The sequence below is a fragment of the Dreissena polymorpha genome, chromosome 3 (genome assembly GCF_020536995.1).
Source record: "Dreissena polymorpha isolate Duluth1 chromosome 3, UMN_Dpol_1.0, whole genome shotgun sequence".
Taxonomy (NCBI): Eukaryota; Metazoa; Mollusca; class Bivalvia; order Myida; family Dreissenidae; genus Dreissena; species Dreissena polymorpha.
The window spans coordinates 113,562,960-113,583,804 of record NC_068357.1 but is presented as its reverse complement, the minus strand read 5'-3'; the positions used below and the strand labels follow the sequence as shown (position 1 = coordinate 113,583,804).

At 37.7% G+C, this 20,845-nt stretch overlaps 1 protein-coding gene across 3 annotated transcripts in view; it reads right to left on the bottom strand.

Annotated features, from left to right (window-relative positions):
- Positions 1-20,845, bottom strand: part of LOC127871086 (PC-esterase domain-containing protein 1A-like) — a 40,287-nt gene that overhangs the window by 17,811 nt on the left and 1,631 nt on the right. The window contains exons 2-7 of one of the 3 annotated variants that reach the window (XM_052413744.1): positions 20,567-20,655; positions 19,369-19,448; positions 18,680-18,750; positions 5,688-5,897; positions 4,773-4,923; positions 2,636-2,698 (exon numbers count right to left, since the gene is read on the bottom strand). In XM_052413744.1, coding sequence (XP_052269704.1) covers positions 2,636-2,698; positions 4,773-4,923; positions 5,688-5,897; positions 18,680-18,750; positions 19,369-19,448; positions 20,567-20,642 — 651 coding nt within the window. In that variant the 5' untranslated portion in view covers positions 20,643-20,655. Of the gene's footprint in view, positions 1-2,635; positions 2,699-4,772; positions 4,924-5,687; positions 5,950-18,679; positions 18,751-19,368; positions 19,449-20,566; positions 20,656-20,845 lie in introns of all 3 variants that reach the window. The other 2 variants (XM_052413745.1, XM_052413746.1) reach the window with 2 other exon arrangements.

The following is a 20,845-nucleotide window of genomic DNA, read 5'->3' as shown; positions in this document are numbered from 1 at the left end:
GACAACTACACTTCTTGAATCAATAACTAAATACACATACTTATACCAGCATCTGACAACTACACTTCTTGAATCAAGTACTAAATACACATACTTATACCAGCATCTGACAACTACACTTCTTGAATCAAGTACTAAATACACATACTTATACCAGCATCTGACAACTACACTTCTTGAATCAATAACTAAATACACATACTTATACCAGCATCTGACAACTACACTTCTTGAATCAAGTACTAAATACACATACTTATACCAGCATCTGGCAACTACACTTCTTGAATCAAGTACTAAATACACATACTTATACCAGCATCTGACAACTACACTTCTTGAATCAAGTACTTAATACACATACTTATACCAGCATCTGACAACTACACTTCTTGAATCAAGTACTAAATACACATACTTATACCAGCATCTGACAACTACACTACTTGAATCAACTACTTAATACACATACTTATACCAGCATCTGACAACTACACTTCTTGAATCAAGTACTAAATACACATACTTATACCAGCATCTGACAACTACACTTCTTGAATCAAGTACTAAATACACATACTTATACCAGCATCTGACAACTACACTTCTTGAATCAAGTACTTAATACACATACTTATACCAGCATCTGACAACTACACTTCTTGAATCAAGTACTAAATACACATACTTATACCAGCATCTGAAAACTACACTTCTTGAATCAAGTACTAAATACACATACTTATACCAGCATCTGACAACTACACTTCTTGAATCAAGTACTTAAGACACATACTTATACCAGCATCTGACAACTACACTTCTTAAATCAAGTACTAAATACACATACTTATACCAGCATCTGACAACTACACTTCTTGAATCAAGTACTAAATACACATACTTATACCAGCATCTGACAACTACACTTCTTGAATCAAGTACTTAAGACACATACTTATACCAGCATCTGACAACTACACTTCTTGAATCAAGTACTTAATACAAATACTTATACCAGCATCTGACAACTACACTTCTTGAATCAAGTACTAAATACACATACTTATACCAGCATCTGACAACTACACTTCTTGAATCAAGTACTAAATACACATACTTATACCAGCATCTGACAACTACACTTCTTGAATCAAGTACTTAAGACACATACTTATACCAGCATCTGACAACTACACTTCTTGAATCAAGTACTAAATACGCATACTTATACCAGCATCTGACAACTACACTTCTTGAATCAGAGATAGGGGAAAATTGCCGTAGAAAACATTTCATGAGCAATGCCCACAAGTCATGCGACAGGGAGGGGATCAAACCCACAATTCTCTGATTTGTAGTGCAGTGCTCTACAAAATGAGTTAGCCGGCCCCAAATAGAAGTAGTTGAGGGTATATATAACACTAATGAATGAGAGCTATTTATGATGAAAACTCTTGATAAAGCCTGTTTGATTTTCATTGGAAATTCAAAAAGACTCAACTTCAGTTCAAGACAGCAGTCATCCTGCCAGCTTTCTATACAAAAATAACAGTACTATATTTGCTCATGCCAGCTTGAAGCAATGCCAATCACATCCACTTAGACAGTTCAACAGTTTATTAAATATTATTGTTGCATAAAAAACAACGAAAAGAGGCCCTGCAAAAAGTATCCTTAACCTTCAGTGATTTTTTTTGCTTTTATTTGTTACAGCCTGTGCCATTTGAATTGGGAAAATTAGCGCGATAAACCATGAAATTGGGAAAAATAATGCGATAAACCATGAAATTGGGAAAAATTAAGCATTATAAATATGATTATAAGTAACAAAATTAAAATTGCTTGCAAGTGCATGTTCATGTTTTTTTCTAGTCTGGTCAAATGGGATTGTTTTAATTGATTAAAGTGGCAAATTTGGGAATTATTTATTGACAAAAAGGACTATATTCAAGTTATTTATTTTGTAGGAAGTTTAAATAAAAAGTTGAGATCCAGAGTTAAGAGACTTTTTGGGAAAAAACATTGATTTTTGCGATTGGGAAGCAGCCGAAAATCGGCGGTAAATTTTAGCAAAAAAAATCACTGACCTTGCTGAAGACTTTTATTGTACCAATAAAATAACATTCATTACTGTATTACTCATCAGAAAACTTGGTGAGGGCTAGGGCAAACTTATAAATGATGATTTACATTCTTTGTTTGTGATTATTATATATTACTATTAATTTCATTTATTTTCAGCTGGAAAAAAAACAGAAATCCCCATTAGGCTAGGAGAGTCTTCAACTCATCTCCAGATACTAGTAATGCAACTCAATAGTAATGATTTCATTATTATATTTAACTATTTGAACTTCAGTGCAGCTTTAGTTTGTTATGCCCCACAGGACTGTTAAACACAAAAGTGTGAAAATCTGTTGAAATTCGATATCTTGTTGCTAAATTCAATGGCCAACTAAAAGGCTGTACTTAAATTCCCATTTCAGGAACATTAAAGTAAGCAATTGATTGGATTTAGGAATTTGTCAGAAAATGCCACGTAACTGGACCAGCATTCCACCCGGCCCCATTTAAGCAGCACCATGTACCTTGTGATACAAGATCTTTCACTACGTAATATAGACTACTGTACCTTGTGCACATAGAAATTTGCCTCCAGTATATCCAGCCTCAAAGAGCTGTTCATATATTCCACCTGAAGTTGCAAGATATTATTTTACAATACAGTTATTAAATGCAAAGCCTGAATACAAAAGGAAATAAGCTTTATAATATATTCCACATGGCTTGGATTTTTGTAGACGGAATGCAGGTATCAAAGAACACAATTATACAAGGGACAAAATTGTCACAAAACCAGGTTTTCATTGTGAAAAAAAAATCTGATAAAGGGAGAAAACTCAAACTGAACTTTTGAAATGAACAAACAAAATTAACCCCCTTTGTAAGTTTGTTTTTTTTTTAAATCTATTTTTAGTCATGGCGACCTTGACATTGGAGATATTGACGTGATTCTTTCGTGCGACACACCGTCCCATGATGGTGAACAAATGTGCCAAATGATTTTAAAATCTCACAATGAATGACATAGTTATGGCCAGGACAAGCTCATTTATGGCCATTTTTGACCTTTGAACTCAAAGTGTGACCTTGACCTTGGAGATATCGATGTAATTATTTCGCGCGACACACCGTCCAATGATGGTGAACAAATGTGCCAAATGATTTTAAAATCTGACAATGAACGACATAGTTATGGCCCGGACAAGCTTGTTTCGCCCGCCCGCCAGCCCGCCAGCCAGCCAGCCAGCCCGCCAGCCCGCCCGCATTCGCCAATCTAATAATCAGTTTTTTCCTTCGGAAAACCTGGTTAAAAATGTGCTATTCCTGTGCGATTTTTTAGCTTTAAACAGGCCGACAAACTTGGAACATTTGAAGCTAGTCTTTAAACCTAAACCATCATAAGCTAGTATTTAAACCTTAACCATCAGACTAAGTAAAATAGTTATAGTGCAAGAAAAGTGAACAAAATGACATAAATGTAATGTGTGTTTTGTAGTAGCCAATCTTGTGCATTCAACCATATGAAACTAATACTGCTATGTTGAGCACATGCAGTGTTTTTTTGTCAATTAAGTCATGTTGATGTGATATAATGGAGACAGTAAATATCTCTTTAACATTGACATGAAAATATATTTTTCCGACTGACAGGAAGAAGGTTAGACAGATAAAGTTATTAGAATGCATATTTTCCATTAAGGCTGTCTTTCTGCAAAGAGTTTCATCAATTTAGCTCAAGAAATGTTTGTGTTTTCACAGGATCCAGATTTTAATTTTTCAATTATTTTAGTTACCATAGCACCCACATATTTTTAGTTATCACATGATTCAAGTTTTTTTTCCCATTTCTTTATGTTACCATAGCAACCACATTTTTTCTTACAAATAAACTAAATGTACATGTATATGCCCCATATAACCCTGTATGCACATACATCGTTTCATCAACCTAGCTTTAATACTCGTTGAATTATCATTATGGCATGCTCAAGATTTGAACAGACACGCAGTCTCACAGACACACAGACAAACAAGATGTTAATGTAGTGTACCTTAAGATAACACCGGCCAGGGACTTTAAATTTTTATGTCTCCTCCTAATTTTAACAAGGGACAAAATTGTCACAAAACCAGGTTTTCAATGTGAAAAAAAGTCAGATAAAGGGAGACAACTAAAACTGAACTGATTTAATCAGTTCAGTTTTAGTTGTCTCCCTTTATCTGATAATTGTTTATAATTAACCCCATTTGAATCAAAATAAATTTTTTTTTTGTCGTGGTGAGCTTGACCTTTGAATTATTGACGTAATTCTTTCATGCCACACACCGTCCCATGATGGTGAACAAATGTGCCAAATGATTTTAAAATCTCACAATGAATGACATAGATATGGCCCGAACAAGCTCATTTATGGCCATTTTTTACCTTTGAACTCAATGTTTGACCTTGACCTTGGAGATATCGACATTATTATTTCGCGCGACACACCGTCTAATGATGGTGAACAAATGTGCCAAATGATTTTAAAATCTCACAATGAACGACAAAGATATGGCCCGGACAAGCTTGTTCCGCCCGCCAGTCCGCCTGCCCGCCGACATTCGCCAATCTAATAACCAGTTTTTTCCTTCGGAAAACCTGGTTAAAAAGCAACCGCCCACTTTATGCAACCCCTGGACATAATACTTGTTTGAAGTAAAATCACCTGTGGAATAAGGAAACCCCCGCGTGCCTTCTTGGAGATGGGGAGGGTCATGTTCCACACTACGAGGCAAGATTCTGGCAGGACCTCCTTGAAACGACGGAACAGTGTCTCCAGGTTCTCCTTGTACTGGTCCACAGACCGGGGACCGTAGCTGGACACAAGGGAGATCATATCACAGGAATTATATCTGAGCCTAGTCAGCAGTTGTAACAGGCCAATCAGGGACAACACTTTCCACTTAAATGATATTTTTCGTCGAAAGGAAGTCTCTTAGCAAAAATCCAGGTTAGGCAGAAAAAGTCATCCCTGAATAGCCTGTGTGGACTGCACAGGCATATCTGGGAGGACACTTCATGCATGCTTTAAGCCCTGTTTTCCCAGAACCAGGCTCATATATATAATCAAAGGATGATAAATGACCCAAGATGGAAAATTTGTTGACACTAGCACATGGTTGCATAATTGAACTGCATAGTCCTATGCACAACTTTGCGTTTTTATGTAGTTGGTTTAAATATCCATTTATTGGATTAATTAATGATCAACAGAGCCAAAATGTATCAACATCATTTCATGATTTGACAATCAAGCGTGTCTTTCAATAAAAAAGGTCTTGTTGCTTTTTACCAGAACTACCGTTGCTGTTTTTAAGCATACAGCGCCAGTATATGTGCAAACAGCATAAAAACAGCCTGTGAGTAACTCGCATTATGTTCAGGTTTTTATGCTTTTTGCTGCTAAAAAGTATTAAGGTGTTGGAATTGAAGCCTTAAAAACTTGAATCTAGCAAGAAAGGTCTAAAATTAAATATAACTTTAAAAGGAACTACAAATGCGTCAAAATACCTATCTAAGTGGTCAAGGGTAAATCTCTGGATGATGGGCTCACTCAACCGCAGCCATTTCAGTTACCTACCGACTAATATCCCAGAGGCAGGAATTCATTAGGATGACATCAGGACGAGGGTCTTTTGAAAGGTCCGTCAAAATGGACTCCATGTAGGCGTTGTAGCATCGTGTCACGAAATAGAACCTCACCAGGTGGAAATCTGTCTGGTACTGGCGCACCTCGCGGTAACTGATGTAGCAAAGTTTGGAAATCTGATACTGGCGCACCTCGCAGTAACTAATATAGAAAAGTTTGGAAATCTGTCTGGTACTGGCCCACCTCGCGGTAACTAATAAAGAAAAGTTTGTAAATCTGTCTGGTACTGGCCAGCCTCACGGTAACTAATATAGAAAAGTTTGTAAATCTGTCTGATACTGGAGCACCTCGCTGTAACTAATATAGGAAAGTTTGAAAATCTATCTGATACTGGAGCACCTAGCGGTAACTAATATATATAGAAAAGTTTGTAAATCTGTCTAGTACTGGCCCACCTCGCAGTAACTAATATAGAAAAGTATGGAAATCTGTCTGATACTGGCGCACCTTGCGGTAACTAATATAGAAAGTTTGGAAATCTGTCTGATACTGGCGCACCTCGCTGTAACTTATATAGAAAGTTTAAAAATCTGTCTGGTACTGGCGCACCTCGCGGTTACTAATATAGAAAGTTTGGAAATCTATCTGATGCTGGCGTACCTCGCAGTAACTAATATAGAAAAGTTTGGAAATCTGTCTGATACTGGCGCACTTCGCGGTAACTAATATAGAAAAGTTTGGAAATCTGTCTGGTACTGGCCCACCTCGCAGTAACTAATATAGAAAAGTATGGAAATCTGTCTGATACTGGCGCACCTTGCGGTAACTAATATAGAAAAGTTTGGAAATCTGTCTGATACTGGAACACCTCACGGTAACTAATATAGAAAAGATTGGAAATCTGTCTGGTACTGGCGCACCTCGCGGTAACTAATATAGAAAAGATTGGAAATCTGTCTGATACTGGCGCACCTCGCGGTACCTGATATAGAAAAGTTTGGAAATCTGTCTGATGCTGGCGTACCTCGCACTAACTAATATAGAAAAGTTTGGAAATCTGTCTGGTACTGGCCCACCTCGCAGTAACTAATATAGAAAAGTATGGAAATCTGTCTGATACTGGCGCACCTTGCGGTAACTAATATAGAAAGTTTGGAAATCTGTCTGATACTAGCGCACCTCGCTGTAACTTATATAGAAAGTTTAAAAATCTGTCTGGTACTGGCGCACCTCGCGGTTACTAATATAGAAAGTTTGGAAATCTTTCTAATGCTGGCCTACCTCGCACTAACTAATATAGAAAAGTTTGGAAATCTGTCTGATACTGGCGCACTTCGCGGTAACTAATTTAGAAAAATTTGCAAATCTGTCTCATACTGGCGCACCTCGCAGTAACTAATATAGAAAAGTTTGAAAATCTGTCTGATGCTGGCGCACCTCGCTGTAACTAATATAGAAAGTTTAGAAATCTGTCTGATACTGGCGCACCTAGCAGTAACTAATATAGTAAAGTTTGGAAATCTGTCTGATGCGGGCGCACCTCGCGGTAACTAATATATAAAAGTTAAGAAATCAGTCTGATTCTGGGGCACCATGCTGCAACTAATATAGAAAAGTTTGGAAATCTGTCTGATACTGGCGCACCTCACGGTAACTAATATAGAAAGTTTGGACTCATGTTTGATACTGGCGCACCTAGCGGTAACTTATATACAAAAGTTTGGAAATCTGTCTGATACTGGCGCACCTCGCGGTTACTAATATAGAAAAGTTTGGAAATCTTTCTGATACTGGTGCACCTCGCGGTAACTAATATAGAAAGTTTGGAAATCTATCTGATACTGGCGCACCTCGCTGTAACTAATATAGAAAGTTTGGAAATCTGTCTGATACTGGCGCACCTCGCAGTAACTAATATAGAAAAGTTTGGAAATCTGTCTGATACTGGCGCACCTCGCAGTAACTAATATAGAAAAATTTGGAAATCTGTCTGATACTGGCGCACCTTGCGGTAACTAATATAGAAAAGTTTGGAAATCTGTCTGATACTGGAACACCTCACGGTAACTAATATAGAAAAGTTTAAAAATCTGTCTGATACTGGAACACCTCACGGTAACTAATATAGAAAAGTTTGGAAATCTGTCTTATACTGGCGCACCTTGCGGTAACTAATATAGAAAAGTTTGGAAATCTGTCTGATGCTGGTGCACCTTGGGGTAATTTGTATACAAAAGTTTTGAAATCTGTCTGATACTGGCGCACCTCGCTGTAATATACAAAAGTTTGGAAATCTGTCTGATACTGGCGCACCTCGCGGTTACTAAATTAGAAAAGTTTGGAAATCTGTCTGATACTGGCGCACCTCGCAGTAACTAATATAGAAAAGTTTTGAAATCTGTCTGATGCTGGGGCACCTAGCTATAACTAATATAGAAAAGTTTGGAAATCTGTCTGATACAGGCGCACCTCGCCGTAACTAATAAACAAAGTTTGTAAATCTGTCTGATACTGGCGCACCTCGCGGTTACTAATATAGAAAAGTTTGGAAATATGTCTGATACTGGTGCACCTTGCAGTAACTAATATAGAAAAGTGTGCAAATCTGTCTGATACTGGAACACCTTGCAGTAACTAATATAGAAAAGTTTGGAAATCTGTCTGATACTGGCGCACCTCAAGGTAACTAATATAGAAAAGTTTGGAAATCTGTCTTATACTGGCACGCCTCGCGGTAACTAATATAGAAGTTTGGAAATCTGTCTGATACTGGCGCACCTCACGGTAACTAATATAGAAAAGTTTGGAAATCTGTCTGATACTGGCGCACCTCACGGTAACTAATATAGAAGTTTGAAAATCTGTCTGATGCTGGCGCATCTCGCCGTAACTTATACAGAAAAGTTTGGAATTCTCTCTGGTACTGGCGCACCTCACGGTAACTAATATAGAAAAGTTTGGAAATCTGTCTGGTACTGGCGCACCTCGCGGTAACTAATATAGAAAAGTTTGGAAATCTGTCTGGTACTGGCGCAACTCGCGGTAACTTATATAGAAAAATTTGGAAATCTGTCTGATACTGGCGCACCTCGAGGTAACTAATATAGAAAAGTTTGGAAATCTGTCTGATACTGGCGCACCTAGCGGTTACTAATATAGAAAGTTTGGAAATCTGTCTGGTACTAGTGCTCCTCGCAGTAACTAAAAAAGAAAGTTTGGAAATCTGTCTGATACTGGCGCACCTCGCGGTAACTAATATAGAAAATTTGGAAATCTGTCTGATACTGGCGCACCTCGCGATAACTAATATAGAAAAGTTTGGAAATCTGTCTGATACTGGTGCACCTCGTGGTAACTGATGTAAAAAAGTTTGGAAATCTGTCTGATACTGGCGCACCTCGCGGTAACTAATATAGAAAAGTTTGGAAATCTATCTGATACTGGCGCACCTCGCGGTAACTAATATAGAAAAGTTTGGAAATCTGTCTGATACTGGCGCACCTCACGGTAAGTAATATAGAAAAGTTTGGAAATCTGTCTGATACTGGCGCACCTCGCGGTAACTAATATAAAAAGTTTGGAAATCTGTTTGATATTGGCGCACCTCACGGTAACTAATATAGAAAAGTTTGGAAATCTGTCTGGTTCTGGCGCACCTCGCGGTAACTAATATAGAAAAGTTTGGAAATCTGCCTGATGCTGGCGCACCTCCCGGTAACTAATATAGAAAAGTTTGGAAATCTGTCTGATACTGGCGCACCTCACGGTAACTAATATAGAAAGTTTGGAAATCTGTCTGATGCTGGCGCACCTCGCAGGAACTAATATAAAAAGTTTAGAAATCTGTCTGATACTGGCGCACCTCGCGGTAACTAATATAGAAAGTTTGGAAATCTGTCTGATACTGGCGCACCTCGTGGTAACTAATATAGAAAAGTGTGGAAATCTGTCTGATACTGGCGCACCTCGCGGTAACTAATATAGAAAAGTTTGGAAATCTGTCTGATACTGGCGCACCTCACGGTAACTAATATAGAAAAGTTTGGAAATCTGTCTGATACTGGCGCACCTCACGGTAACTTATATAGAAGTTTGAAAATCTGTCTGATGCTGGCGCATCTCGCCGTAACTTATACAGAAAAGTTTGGAATTCTCTCTGGTACTGGCGCACCTCACGGTAACTAATATAGAAAAGTTTGGAAATCTGTCTGGTACTGGCGCACCTCGCGGTAACTAATATAGAAAAGTTTGGAAATCTGTCTGGTACTGGCGCAACTCGCGGTAACTTATATAGAAAAATTTGGAAATCTGTCTGATACTGGCGCACCTCGAGGTAACTAATATAGAAAAGTTTGGAAATCTGTCTGATACTGGCGCACCTAGCGGTTACTAATATAGAAAGTTTGGAAATCTGTCTGGTACTAGTGCTCCTCGCAGTAACTAAAAAAGAAAGTTTGGAAATCTGTCTGATACTGGCGCACCTCGCGGTAACTAATATAGAAAATTTGAAAATCTGTCTGATACTGGCGCACCTCGTGATAACTAATATAGAAAAGTTTGGAAATCTGTCTGATACTGGTGCACCTCGTGGTAACTGATGTAAAAAAGTTTGGAAATCTGTCTGATACTGGCGCACCTCGCGGTAACTAATATAGAAAAGTTTGGAAATCTATCTGATACTGGCGCACCTCGCGGTAACTAATATAGAAAAGTTTGGAAATCTGTCTGATACTGGCGCACCTCACGGTAAGTAATATAGAAAAGTTTGGAAATCTGTCTGATACTGGCGCACCTCGCGGTAACTAATATAAAAAGTTTGGAAATCTGTTTGATATTGGCGCACCTCACGGTAACTAATATAGAAAAGTTTGGAAATCTGTCTGGTTCTGGCGCACCTCGCGGTAACTAATATAGAAAAGTTTGGAAATCTGCCTGATGCTGGCGCACCTCCCGGTAACTAATATAGAAAAGTTTGGAAATCTGTCTGATACTGGCGCACCTCACGGTAACTAATATAGAATGTTTGGAAATCTGTCTGATGCTGGCGCACCTCGCAGGAACTAATATAAAAAGTTTAGAAATCTGTCTGATACTGGCGCACCTCGCGGTAACTAATATAGAAAGTTTGGAAATCTGTCTGATACTGGCGCACCTCGTGGTAACTAATATAGAAAAGTGTGGAAATCTGTCTGATACTGGCGCACCTCGCGGTAACTAATATAGAAAGTTTGGAAATCTGTCTGATACAGGCGCACCTCGCGGTAACTAATATAGAAAAGTTTGGAAATCTGTCTGATACTGGCGCACCTGGCGGTAACTAATATAGAAAAGTTTGGAAATCTGTCTGATACTGGCGCACCTCGCTGTAACTAATATACAAACGTTTGGAAATCTGTCTGATGCTGGCACAACTCACGGTAACTAATATAGAAAAGTTTGGAAATCTGTATGATACTGTCGCACCTCGCGGTAACTAATATAGAAAAGTTTGGAAATCTGTATGATACTGTCGCACCTCACGGTAACTAATATAGAAAAGTTTGGAAATCTGTCTGATACAGGCGCACCTCGCTGTAACTAATATAGAAAAGTTTGGAAATCTGTCTGATGCTGGCGCACCTCGCGGTAACTAATATAGGAAAGTTTGGAAATCTGTCTGATACTGGCGCACCTGGCGGTAACTAATACAGAAAAGTTTGGAAATCTGTCTGATACTGGCGCACCTCACGGTAACTAATACAGAAAAGTTTGGAAATCTCTCTGATACTGGCGCACCTCGCGGTAACTAATACAGAAAAGTTTGGAAATCTGTCTGATACTGGCACAACTCAAGGTAACTAATATAGAAAAGTTTGGAAATCTGTCTGATACAGGCGCACCTCGCGGTAACTAATATAGAAAAGTTTGGAAATCTGTCTGATACTGGCGCACCTCGCTGTAACTAATATACAAACGTTTGGAAATCTGTCTGATGCTGGCGCACCTCGCAGTAACTAATATAGAAAGTTTGGAAATCTGCCTGATGCTGGCGCACCTCCCGGTAACTAATATAAAAAGTTTAGAAATCTGTGTGATACTGGCGCACCTCGCGGTAACTAATATAGAAAGTTTGGAAATCTGTCTGATACTGGCGCACCTCGTGGTAACTAATATAGAAAAGTGTGGAAATCTGTCTGATACTGGCGCACCTCGCGGTAACTAATATAGAAAGTTTGGAAATCTGTCTGATACAGGCGCACCTCGCGGTAACTAATATAGAAAAGTTTGGAAATCTGTCTGATACTGGCGCACCTGGCGGTAACTAATACAGAAAAGTTTTGAAATCTGTATGATACTGGCACAACTCACGGTAACTAATATAGAAAAGTTTGGAAATCTGTCTGATACAGGCGCACCTCGCGGTAACTAATATAGAAAAGTTTGGAAATCTGTCTGATACTGGCGCACCTCGCTGTAACTAATATACAAACGTTTGGAAATCTGTCTGATGCTGGCACAACTCACGGTAACTAATATAGAAAAGTTTGGAAATCTGTATAATTCTGTCGCACCTCGCGGTAACTAATATAGAAAAGTTTGGAAATCTGTATGATACTGTCGCACCTCACGGTAACTAATATAGAAAAGTTTGGAAATCTGTCTGATACAGGCGCACCTCGCTGTAACTAATATAGAAAAGTTTGGAAATCTGTCTGATGCTGGCGCACCTCGCGGTAACTAATATAGGAAAGTTTGGAAATCTGTCTGATACAGGCGCACCTCGCCGTAACTAATATAGGAAAGTTTGGAAATCTGTCTGATACTGGCGCACCTCGTGGTAACTAATATAGGAAAGTTTGGAAATCTGTCTGATACAGGCGCACCTCGCCGTAACTAATATACAAAGTTTGTAAATCTGTCTGATACTGGCGCACCTCGCGGTAACTAATATAGAAAAGTTTGGAAATCTGTCTGGTACTGGCGCACCTCGCGGTAACTAATATAGAAAAGATTTGAAATCTGTCTGATACTGGCGCACCTCGTGGTAACTAATACAGAAAAGTTTTGAAATCTGTCTGATACTGGCGCACCTCGCGGTTACTAATATAGAAAAGTTTGAAAATCTGTCTGATACTGGCGCACCTCGCGGTAACTAATATCGAAAAGTTTGGAAATCTGTCTGATACTGGCGCACCTCGCGGTAACTAATATAGAAAAGTTTGGAAATCTGTCTGATACTGGCGCACCTCGCGGTTACTAATATAGAAAAGTTTGGAAATCTGTCTGATACTGGCGCACCTCGCGGTAACTAATATAGAAAAGTTTTGAAATCTGTCTGATACTGGCGCACCTCGCGGTAACTAATATAGAAAAGTTTTGAAATCTGTCTGATACTGGCGCACCTCGCGGTTACTAATATAGAAAAGTTTGGAAATCTGTCTGGTACTGGCGTACCTCGCGGTAGCTAATATAGGAAAGTTCAGCAGATGTAACATAAGAATTTCCAGTTTCTGACATGTATGATTTACTTTACAGACCCTGAAACTGGGAAGAATGTCTTAGGATTAGGTTATACATTGTAGTTTAACATGTAAAATGTACAATGTTGGACCATTTTTGTTAATAACAGTGATGGGGGATTGATCAGCTAGTCCAAAACTCTTGAGAATTGATGTGATGACCATAGAAAACATGAGGGCTATGATGGCCCTGAATCGCTCACCTGATTAACCTTGCTTCATGAACTTAAATTTTATTAGACCCATATACAATCCCAAGCCAAATTTCATTAATTAATACATTCTGACCAAATTGCATTAAGACGTGATGAAAACTGTGACCTCTTTCATCTACACACGGTTTTACTAGAATTTGCCCCGGTGACCTAATTTTTGACCCCAGATGACCCATATACGATCAAAAATCAGATATTATCAAGATAAACATTCTGACCATATTTCATTAAGATCATATGAAAACTATGACCACTATTGTCTTCACAAAGTTTTTCTATGATTTGACGTAGTGACCTAGTTTTTGACCCCAGATGACCCTAATACAATCCCAACCCAGATTTCATCAAGATTAATATTCTGGCCAAATTTCATAAGGATTTGATGAAAACTGTGACCTCTACTGTCTACAAATGTTTTTTTTTAATTTGACCTAGTTTTTGACCCTAGATGACCCAAATTCAATCCCAACCTAGATTTTAACAAGACAAACATTCTGACCATATTTCATTAAGGTCGGATGAAAACTGTGACCTCTATAGTCTGCACAAGGGTTTTCTATTATTTGACCAAGTGACCTAGTTGTTGACCCCAGATGACCCAAATACAATCCAAACAGGGCTCCCCTGGCCCAAAAATTTCTGTAGCCAACATTTTAGCCAAATGGAATTTTGTGTAGCCAAATTTAAGAAACTGTAGCCAAAGTTTTAGCAAAGCATTCGGAACCACCTTTTGTAAGTCTAGGCTAAGGGGTGTTAAAGAAGAAACTACAAAACGAAGCTTTAATATGTTTATTACTATAATCATCATGTGTGCATAACAAAAATAAACAGTTTACAACAAACCATATATAAAAGTACATAGTGTGGAACATTTCTTTGAACTTCTTTGTTCCCCCATTTAGTACCATCTGAATTTGGGAAAGAGTGGACATGTTTTTTTGGAGAATTTGAAAGAATTTATAAACAGAAGTCAGAATCTCTTGGTATTTCACCAAATATGGAATGGTATCAGCTGCCCCGGCACAACTCAATGCCAACCGATGTGCTATGCAGTGTGTTGCCAACACACCTGGTACTGCACGCTTCAGACGGGTGACTACCCCAGAATTTCGCCCAACCATTACAGAAGCCCTGTCAGTGCTCACCACACATAAATTTTGAATGCCAATTCCCTTTCTACCAAGCAAATTAACTACATTCTCATGTATTCTGCATTTGCTCATTGAAGTTCAGCCACACCTAAAAAGTAAGTATGTAGCAAAGCCATTCCAAACTCATCAGTTTCAAAAAGTCTAACATAGGTCACTAAATTTTGCTTCACTGAAATGTCTGTGCTCTCATCGATCGTGATACTGTACTTGCATGATATCTGATATCTTCTGGAGAAGATCAATCTTCAGAACGTCTGCCATACAGTTTTGAAATTTCGACACACTGGAGCTGTGTTCATATGACGTGTGGCTGTCTTGAAGGTCATTGAGCTGGGTTGCACCCTGAAAATATATAAGTACAAATTTGCAACCTGAAAATATAATCTATGATTTCAAATATATTTTGCTCAATATTTTTAGCAAACTTAAAAAAACAAGGGCTGTTTGTAAAACATGCATGCCCCCCATATGGGCTCTCCGTTGTAGTGAGAGCCATTGTGTGAATATGTTTTTTGTCACTGTGACCTTGACCTTTGACCTAGTGACCTGAAAATCAATAGGGGTCATCTGCCAGTCATGATCAATGTACCTATGAAGTTTCATGATCCTAGCCATAAGCATTCTTGAGTTATCATCCGGACACCATTTTACTATTTCGGGTCACCGTGACCTTGACCTTTGACCTAGTGACCTGAAAATCAATAGGGGTCATCTGCGAGTCATGATCATTCTACCTATCAAGTTTCATGATCCTAGGAATAAGCGTTATTCAGTTATCATCCGGAAACCATTTTACTACCGGTATTTCGGGTCATCGTGACCTTGACCTTTGACCTAGTGACCTGAAAATCAATAGGGGTCATCTGCGAGTCATGATCAATCTACCTATCAAGTTTCATTATCCTAGGCCTAAGCGTTCTTGAGTTATCATCCGGAAACCATTTTACTATTTCGGGTCACTGTGACCTTGACCTTTGACCTAGTGACCTCAAAATCAATAGGGGTCATCTGCGAGTCCTGATCAATCTACCTAATAAGTTTCATGATCCTAGGCCTAAGCTTTCTTGAGTTATCATCCGGAAACCATTTTACTATTTCGGGTCACTGTGACCTTGACCTTTGACCTAGTGACCTGAAAATCAATAGGGGTCATCTGCGAGTCATGATCAATCTACCTATCAAGTTTCATGATCCTAGGCCTAAGCGTTCTTGAGTTATCATCCGGAAACCATTTTACTATTTCGGGTCACCGTGACCTTGACCTTTGACCTAGTGACCTCAAAATCAATAGGGGTCATCTGCGAGTCATGATCAATGTACCTATGAAGTTTCATGATCCTAGGCCCAAGCGTTCTTGAGTTATAGTCTGACAACCACCTGGTGGACGGACCGACCGACCGACAGACCGACATGAGCAAAGCAATATACGCCCTCTTCTTCGAAGGGGGGCATAAAAAAATTATCAATCAATTTAAAATAAATCAAATTTTTTTTAAAGATGTTTTTTTTTTTTTACCTGCAAGACACACAATCTGTTCAGGTCTGGAACCAGCGATCATGTGAGAGTATGTTGTGCAGCAAAGTACACATTAGTCATAGCCAACACTACACTTCACTTTTGGATATTGCTGCAGCCTGCGCATTTGTCATGGATGTTTTACGACTAGAAGCTTTTGAGGCCTCTTTGTGATCTGAAATAAACAAAATCAAATATGCTTAATTTCAAAACAAAACGCTCATTTTGAAAAGTGTCAATATATATTTATTACGAACATAACAAAATATTATTGTTATTTTTAATATATTATTCATATATTAATGTATATACATTTTAATATTGATTGTCATTCTTTTTTATTACCTTTTGATTTTTCGTGTTTTGAAATGTTGTCTTTTTTCAACATACTACATCCAGATGTGAATGAATTTGATTTTTGAAACTGTATGCATATTTTGCAATACATCGTTTTTGATTTTGCATTATAATCTAACCACTTGAATTCCGAAAGCCAACATCTTTGAATGATCTATTATCATTTGATTTTTTTTGAGACTGGGTCATTAGATTCGTCAGAGTCCAAAGGACGCTTATTGCCTATGGTCCCCATAATAACAGTCGCAATTTCCGACACTTGATACCCGAAAATGTCAAGGGTTTATACCCGTTCATCTATCATCATTCACAATTGTAACACATTTATTTTAGCCTTTAATCATTACAACATAACGTACTTCTCGAAATTAAAATCAATTATCAACTTCTTTACTTACCTTCATTGAGTGACTAAGTTGATAATTCGCTAACGGCTTTTACTCAAATTGATTTAAATCGGCAGCAATCTTTAATCAGATGTAATTGTTTATTTAAGCCGCTAGGATGTTTTGTTTACACACCAGTAATATTCCTTTGTCTCGATGACCGGTTTTGACCGGTGTAAATGCCGACTGCGTATCAATTTTTCAGGTCAATAACACGGCGATGTATTGATGCACAGTCTGCAGCTGAAAGAGTTTAATATCTGGGATGGCATGTCAGGAAAAAAATTGTTCAATAATTAAGCAACGATTTAGAACACTTTTCCTTTATGGATTCTATGTATTCTCTTTAATCTGATAAATAAATTATTATTATACATGTACACTTAGTGAAAAACAATTAATTATGCTGTTAAAGGTTTTTCTATTATTTGACCTAGTGACCTCAGCGATTTTCCTTGTCCAATTGGGAAAAGTACCCGTACCGGTCCAATTGGGAAAAATTGAGTCGTTAAAACCTCAAAATTGGGAAAAATCGAGTCGTGAAATCCTTTAATTGGGAAAATCGCGTCGTGAAGTTTGGGTCTTATTGAATACATCATACAGTTCAAACTCAATTGAACATACCCATTAAAAGAATCATTTGCAGGCATGCCTTAATGACCATTACTTAAAGTAATAAAGTTGATATAAATAACAAAATATTATATAGAAGACACAAAATCAGTTACTAGTTGTTTTAATCTCTTATAAAGCAATGTCTCTCTCTTTCATTTTTTTGAAAATTTCAACAATCTTTGATGTTTGATCATCACTCAGTTGCTGGCATCCCTCTCTGCACAGCATCATTAGAGCTGTCAATGTGTCCTGTGATAGACGGTTCCAATTGGTCGTGCAAAGATTGTTCATTAGACTGAACAACCTTTCCACAGAGGCAGTGCTGGAGGGCATTTCAAACTACGATAAGGTTTCAAACCGACGTCAAACAGTACGCTGGCTGCCTGACAAAATAACCGCAAACTGTAACGACTCTATTGATTATGATTGAACGCGCTGAATAATAAAACCCGATATTAATCGAGCACGTGGTTACACACAACTATACGATTTTCTTTGTTCGCTCGCCAAAAGTTGGGTTTTGTAACGAAACTTTCGATCGTTTTGAGAAAAAATTCGGACGCCGATTGGGATTTTTTCAGATGCCGATTGGGAATTTTCGCTCGATTGGGAAAGTACCGTTTACCGGTACTTTATAAAGAAGGAGGAAAATCGCTGGACCTAGATTTTGACCCCAGATGACCCATATACAATCCCAACCCAGATTTCATAAAGACAAACATTCTGACCAAATTTCATTAAGATTGGATGAAAAATGTGACCTCTATTGTCTACACAAGGTTTTTCTATTATTTGACCTAGTGACCTTGTTTTTGACCCCAGATGACCCAAATACAATCCCAACCCAGATTTCTTCAAGATAAACATTCTGACCAAATTTCATAAAGATTGGATGAACAATGTAACCTCTATTGTCTACACAAGGTTTTTCTATTATTTGACCTATTGACCTAGTTTTTGACCCCATATGACCCAAATACAATCCCAACCCATATTTTATCAAGATAAACATTCTGACCAAATTTCATAGAGATTGGATGAAAAATATGACCTCTACTGTCTACACAAACAAATTGTTGACGGACACACGCACACACGCACGCACACACATACGGACGCCGGACATCACACGGTCACATAAGCTCACCATGTCACTTTGTGACAGGTGAGCTAAAAAATTAAACAAAAATTATATAAATGGAGTTTGCCTAAAAAGTTTCATGCATTAAAATTGTGTAACCTACCGGATACCATTAGTCATCTCTCCATACTGGCCACCTTCGATGAGCTTATCACCAGAAAATGTGAACTCCCCCTGTAACATAGAACTAGGTTTATAAGTCAATATTTAACAAGATTTCAATCGTCTTAACCCTTTGCATGCTGGGTAATTTGTCTTCTGCTCAAATGTCGTCTGCTGAATTTCTAAAATAAGCATTTTCTTCATTTTTTTTCAAAGAATACTATCAGAATAGCAAACAGTTTGGATCCAGATGAGACGCCACATTCTGTGGCGTCTCATCTGGATCCAAACTGTTTGCAAAGGCCTTTAAAATTCAGCTCCAGCGCTTTAAGGGTTAAAACAAATTAGACAAACAGTTGTCATACCAAAACATGGGGCCTATTACAAAGTTTGTGTAGACTAAGAAAATAATGCTATGAGAAGAAAAATGTGTTAAAATTATCAGACAAAAAATGATTATTGCAATTATGTGCTGTATATGAATATGTGAATTTTAAAATACCTTTTATTGATGTTCTTTGACGCTGGAGCTATGCACTTGAAAGAAATAAGAATATACTCTTATTTTTCAAACATTGGACATTTCTAGCATGCATGTAAGATGACAGCATTCTTCCTGTTTTCATGGTTTCAATAACACATATATATGAACAAATCAATAATGAAGACAAACTGGAAAACATGATGTACCTTTGATCGAAGCTGAGAGTCTGTCAGATATCTATTCTTCTGCAGAAGCAAAACAAAGTCTTTGTAGACAGCTCTCTGGACTGCAAACAGAGGACTTTTTATGATACATTTCTTATATTTGTATCAAGTTTAATACACAATGGTCTTTTAGTTTTAATATATTTGAATTTATTTGGTTCTGGGCTTCTCAGTCTTAGGCCGGGCTAACAAGGTAATAGACGTAGTTGCCTGTCTGGGCAATCTAAGTAAGAAGTTAGTATCTATCCTTGAAAAAGCTTAACAAAAGGGATACAATTTAATAAATTTGGAATTATTCCCTACATATTAAACTACATAATAGTGTTTGTAGATACAAGTTTCACTACCTTAGATCACATCATTTGCGTCCTCACATGACCAATTATGAATTTATCAAAATTTCTTCGCCATCAAAACATAATTATGGTATGTTGATATTTGAATAAGATGCAGTTTTCTTTCCACAAATTTAAATAACACTGTTACATCCATATCATGAGAAAATTAGTCTTCATGCCTATGCAGCCATAGATCACTGTGTCATTAATAGCAAAGTGGAAAATGTCAGTAGCCTATCCTTGCTTGCAGGAAAGATTTTCAGACCAACTGATCGTGTACGTCAGACATGTGTGGCTAGATAACTACTATTTTTCTTCTATCATGGACACTACTATTTCAGTGGTTTTGTCTCACAATACAAGACAAATGGTATTTACCTATAGGTTTTCATTTATTTATTTCCCTAAAATTTGTGTTATTTGATGTCTTGAAAAAAATACTGTGTTTATTTATCAACAAACGGCGTTTATTGATAATACATTCTGTCTTCCCCCGACCATTTGCTGACCAAGCCCTGACCCTGAAAGTCATGGGGAATGTGGAATATATTTTGTGTTACACCAGTTTGGATGGCCTAATGGTAAAGGTAATAGGCTTCCAATCAGAAAGACACTATTTGACCATGCCGGTCAAAAGTTTATTTTAGTTTTCTTAAATTCTATTCTTTTTATTAAAGCAGAGCTTTATATTCAGTTTTGTGGTGATAATCAAGCAATTTATTGATTATATTCACACACTTAAACAAAGTAATCTGTGAAGTCACTTACAAAATGGTATTCAACAATCAGGTTTTATCAAGATATGATAAGAACACATAAAACAGATAAATAATGTCTCATACTTGAATCACCAATAATGACAATAAATCGGTTGTCAAAGAGTGAAGTGATATCCTCCTGCAGAAATATATCCGACATTGTGCTTCAAAACCTGCAATGATAAATGTATGCTTCCCTTATGGATAGATCAATAGGCGATTGTTTGGACCATGATTACAGGTTACAAATGTTTCCTAGAAGTAAAATGTGCAACAAGCTGCAATGACATTACAAATAATTGAGAAAGTCGTAATTCAGACAATACTCAATATTGGGATGCAAATAGAGCTCTAGTAAAGCTA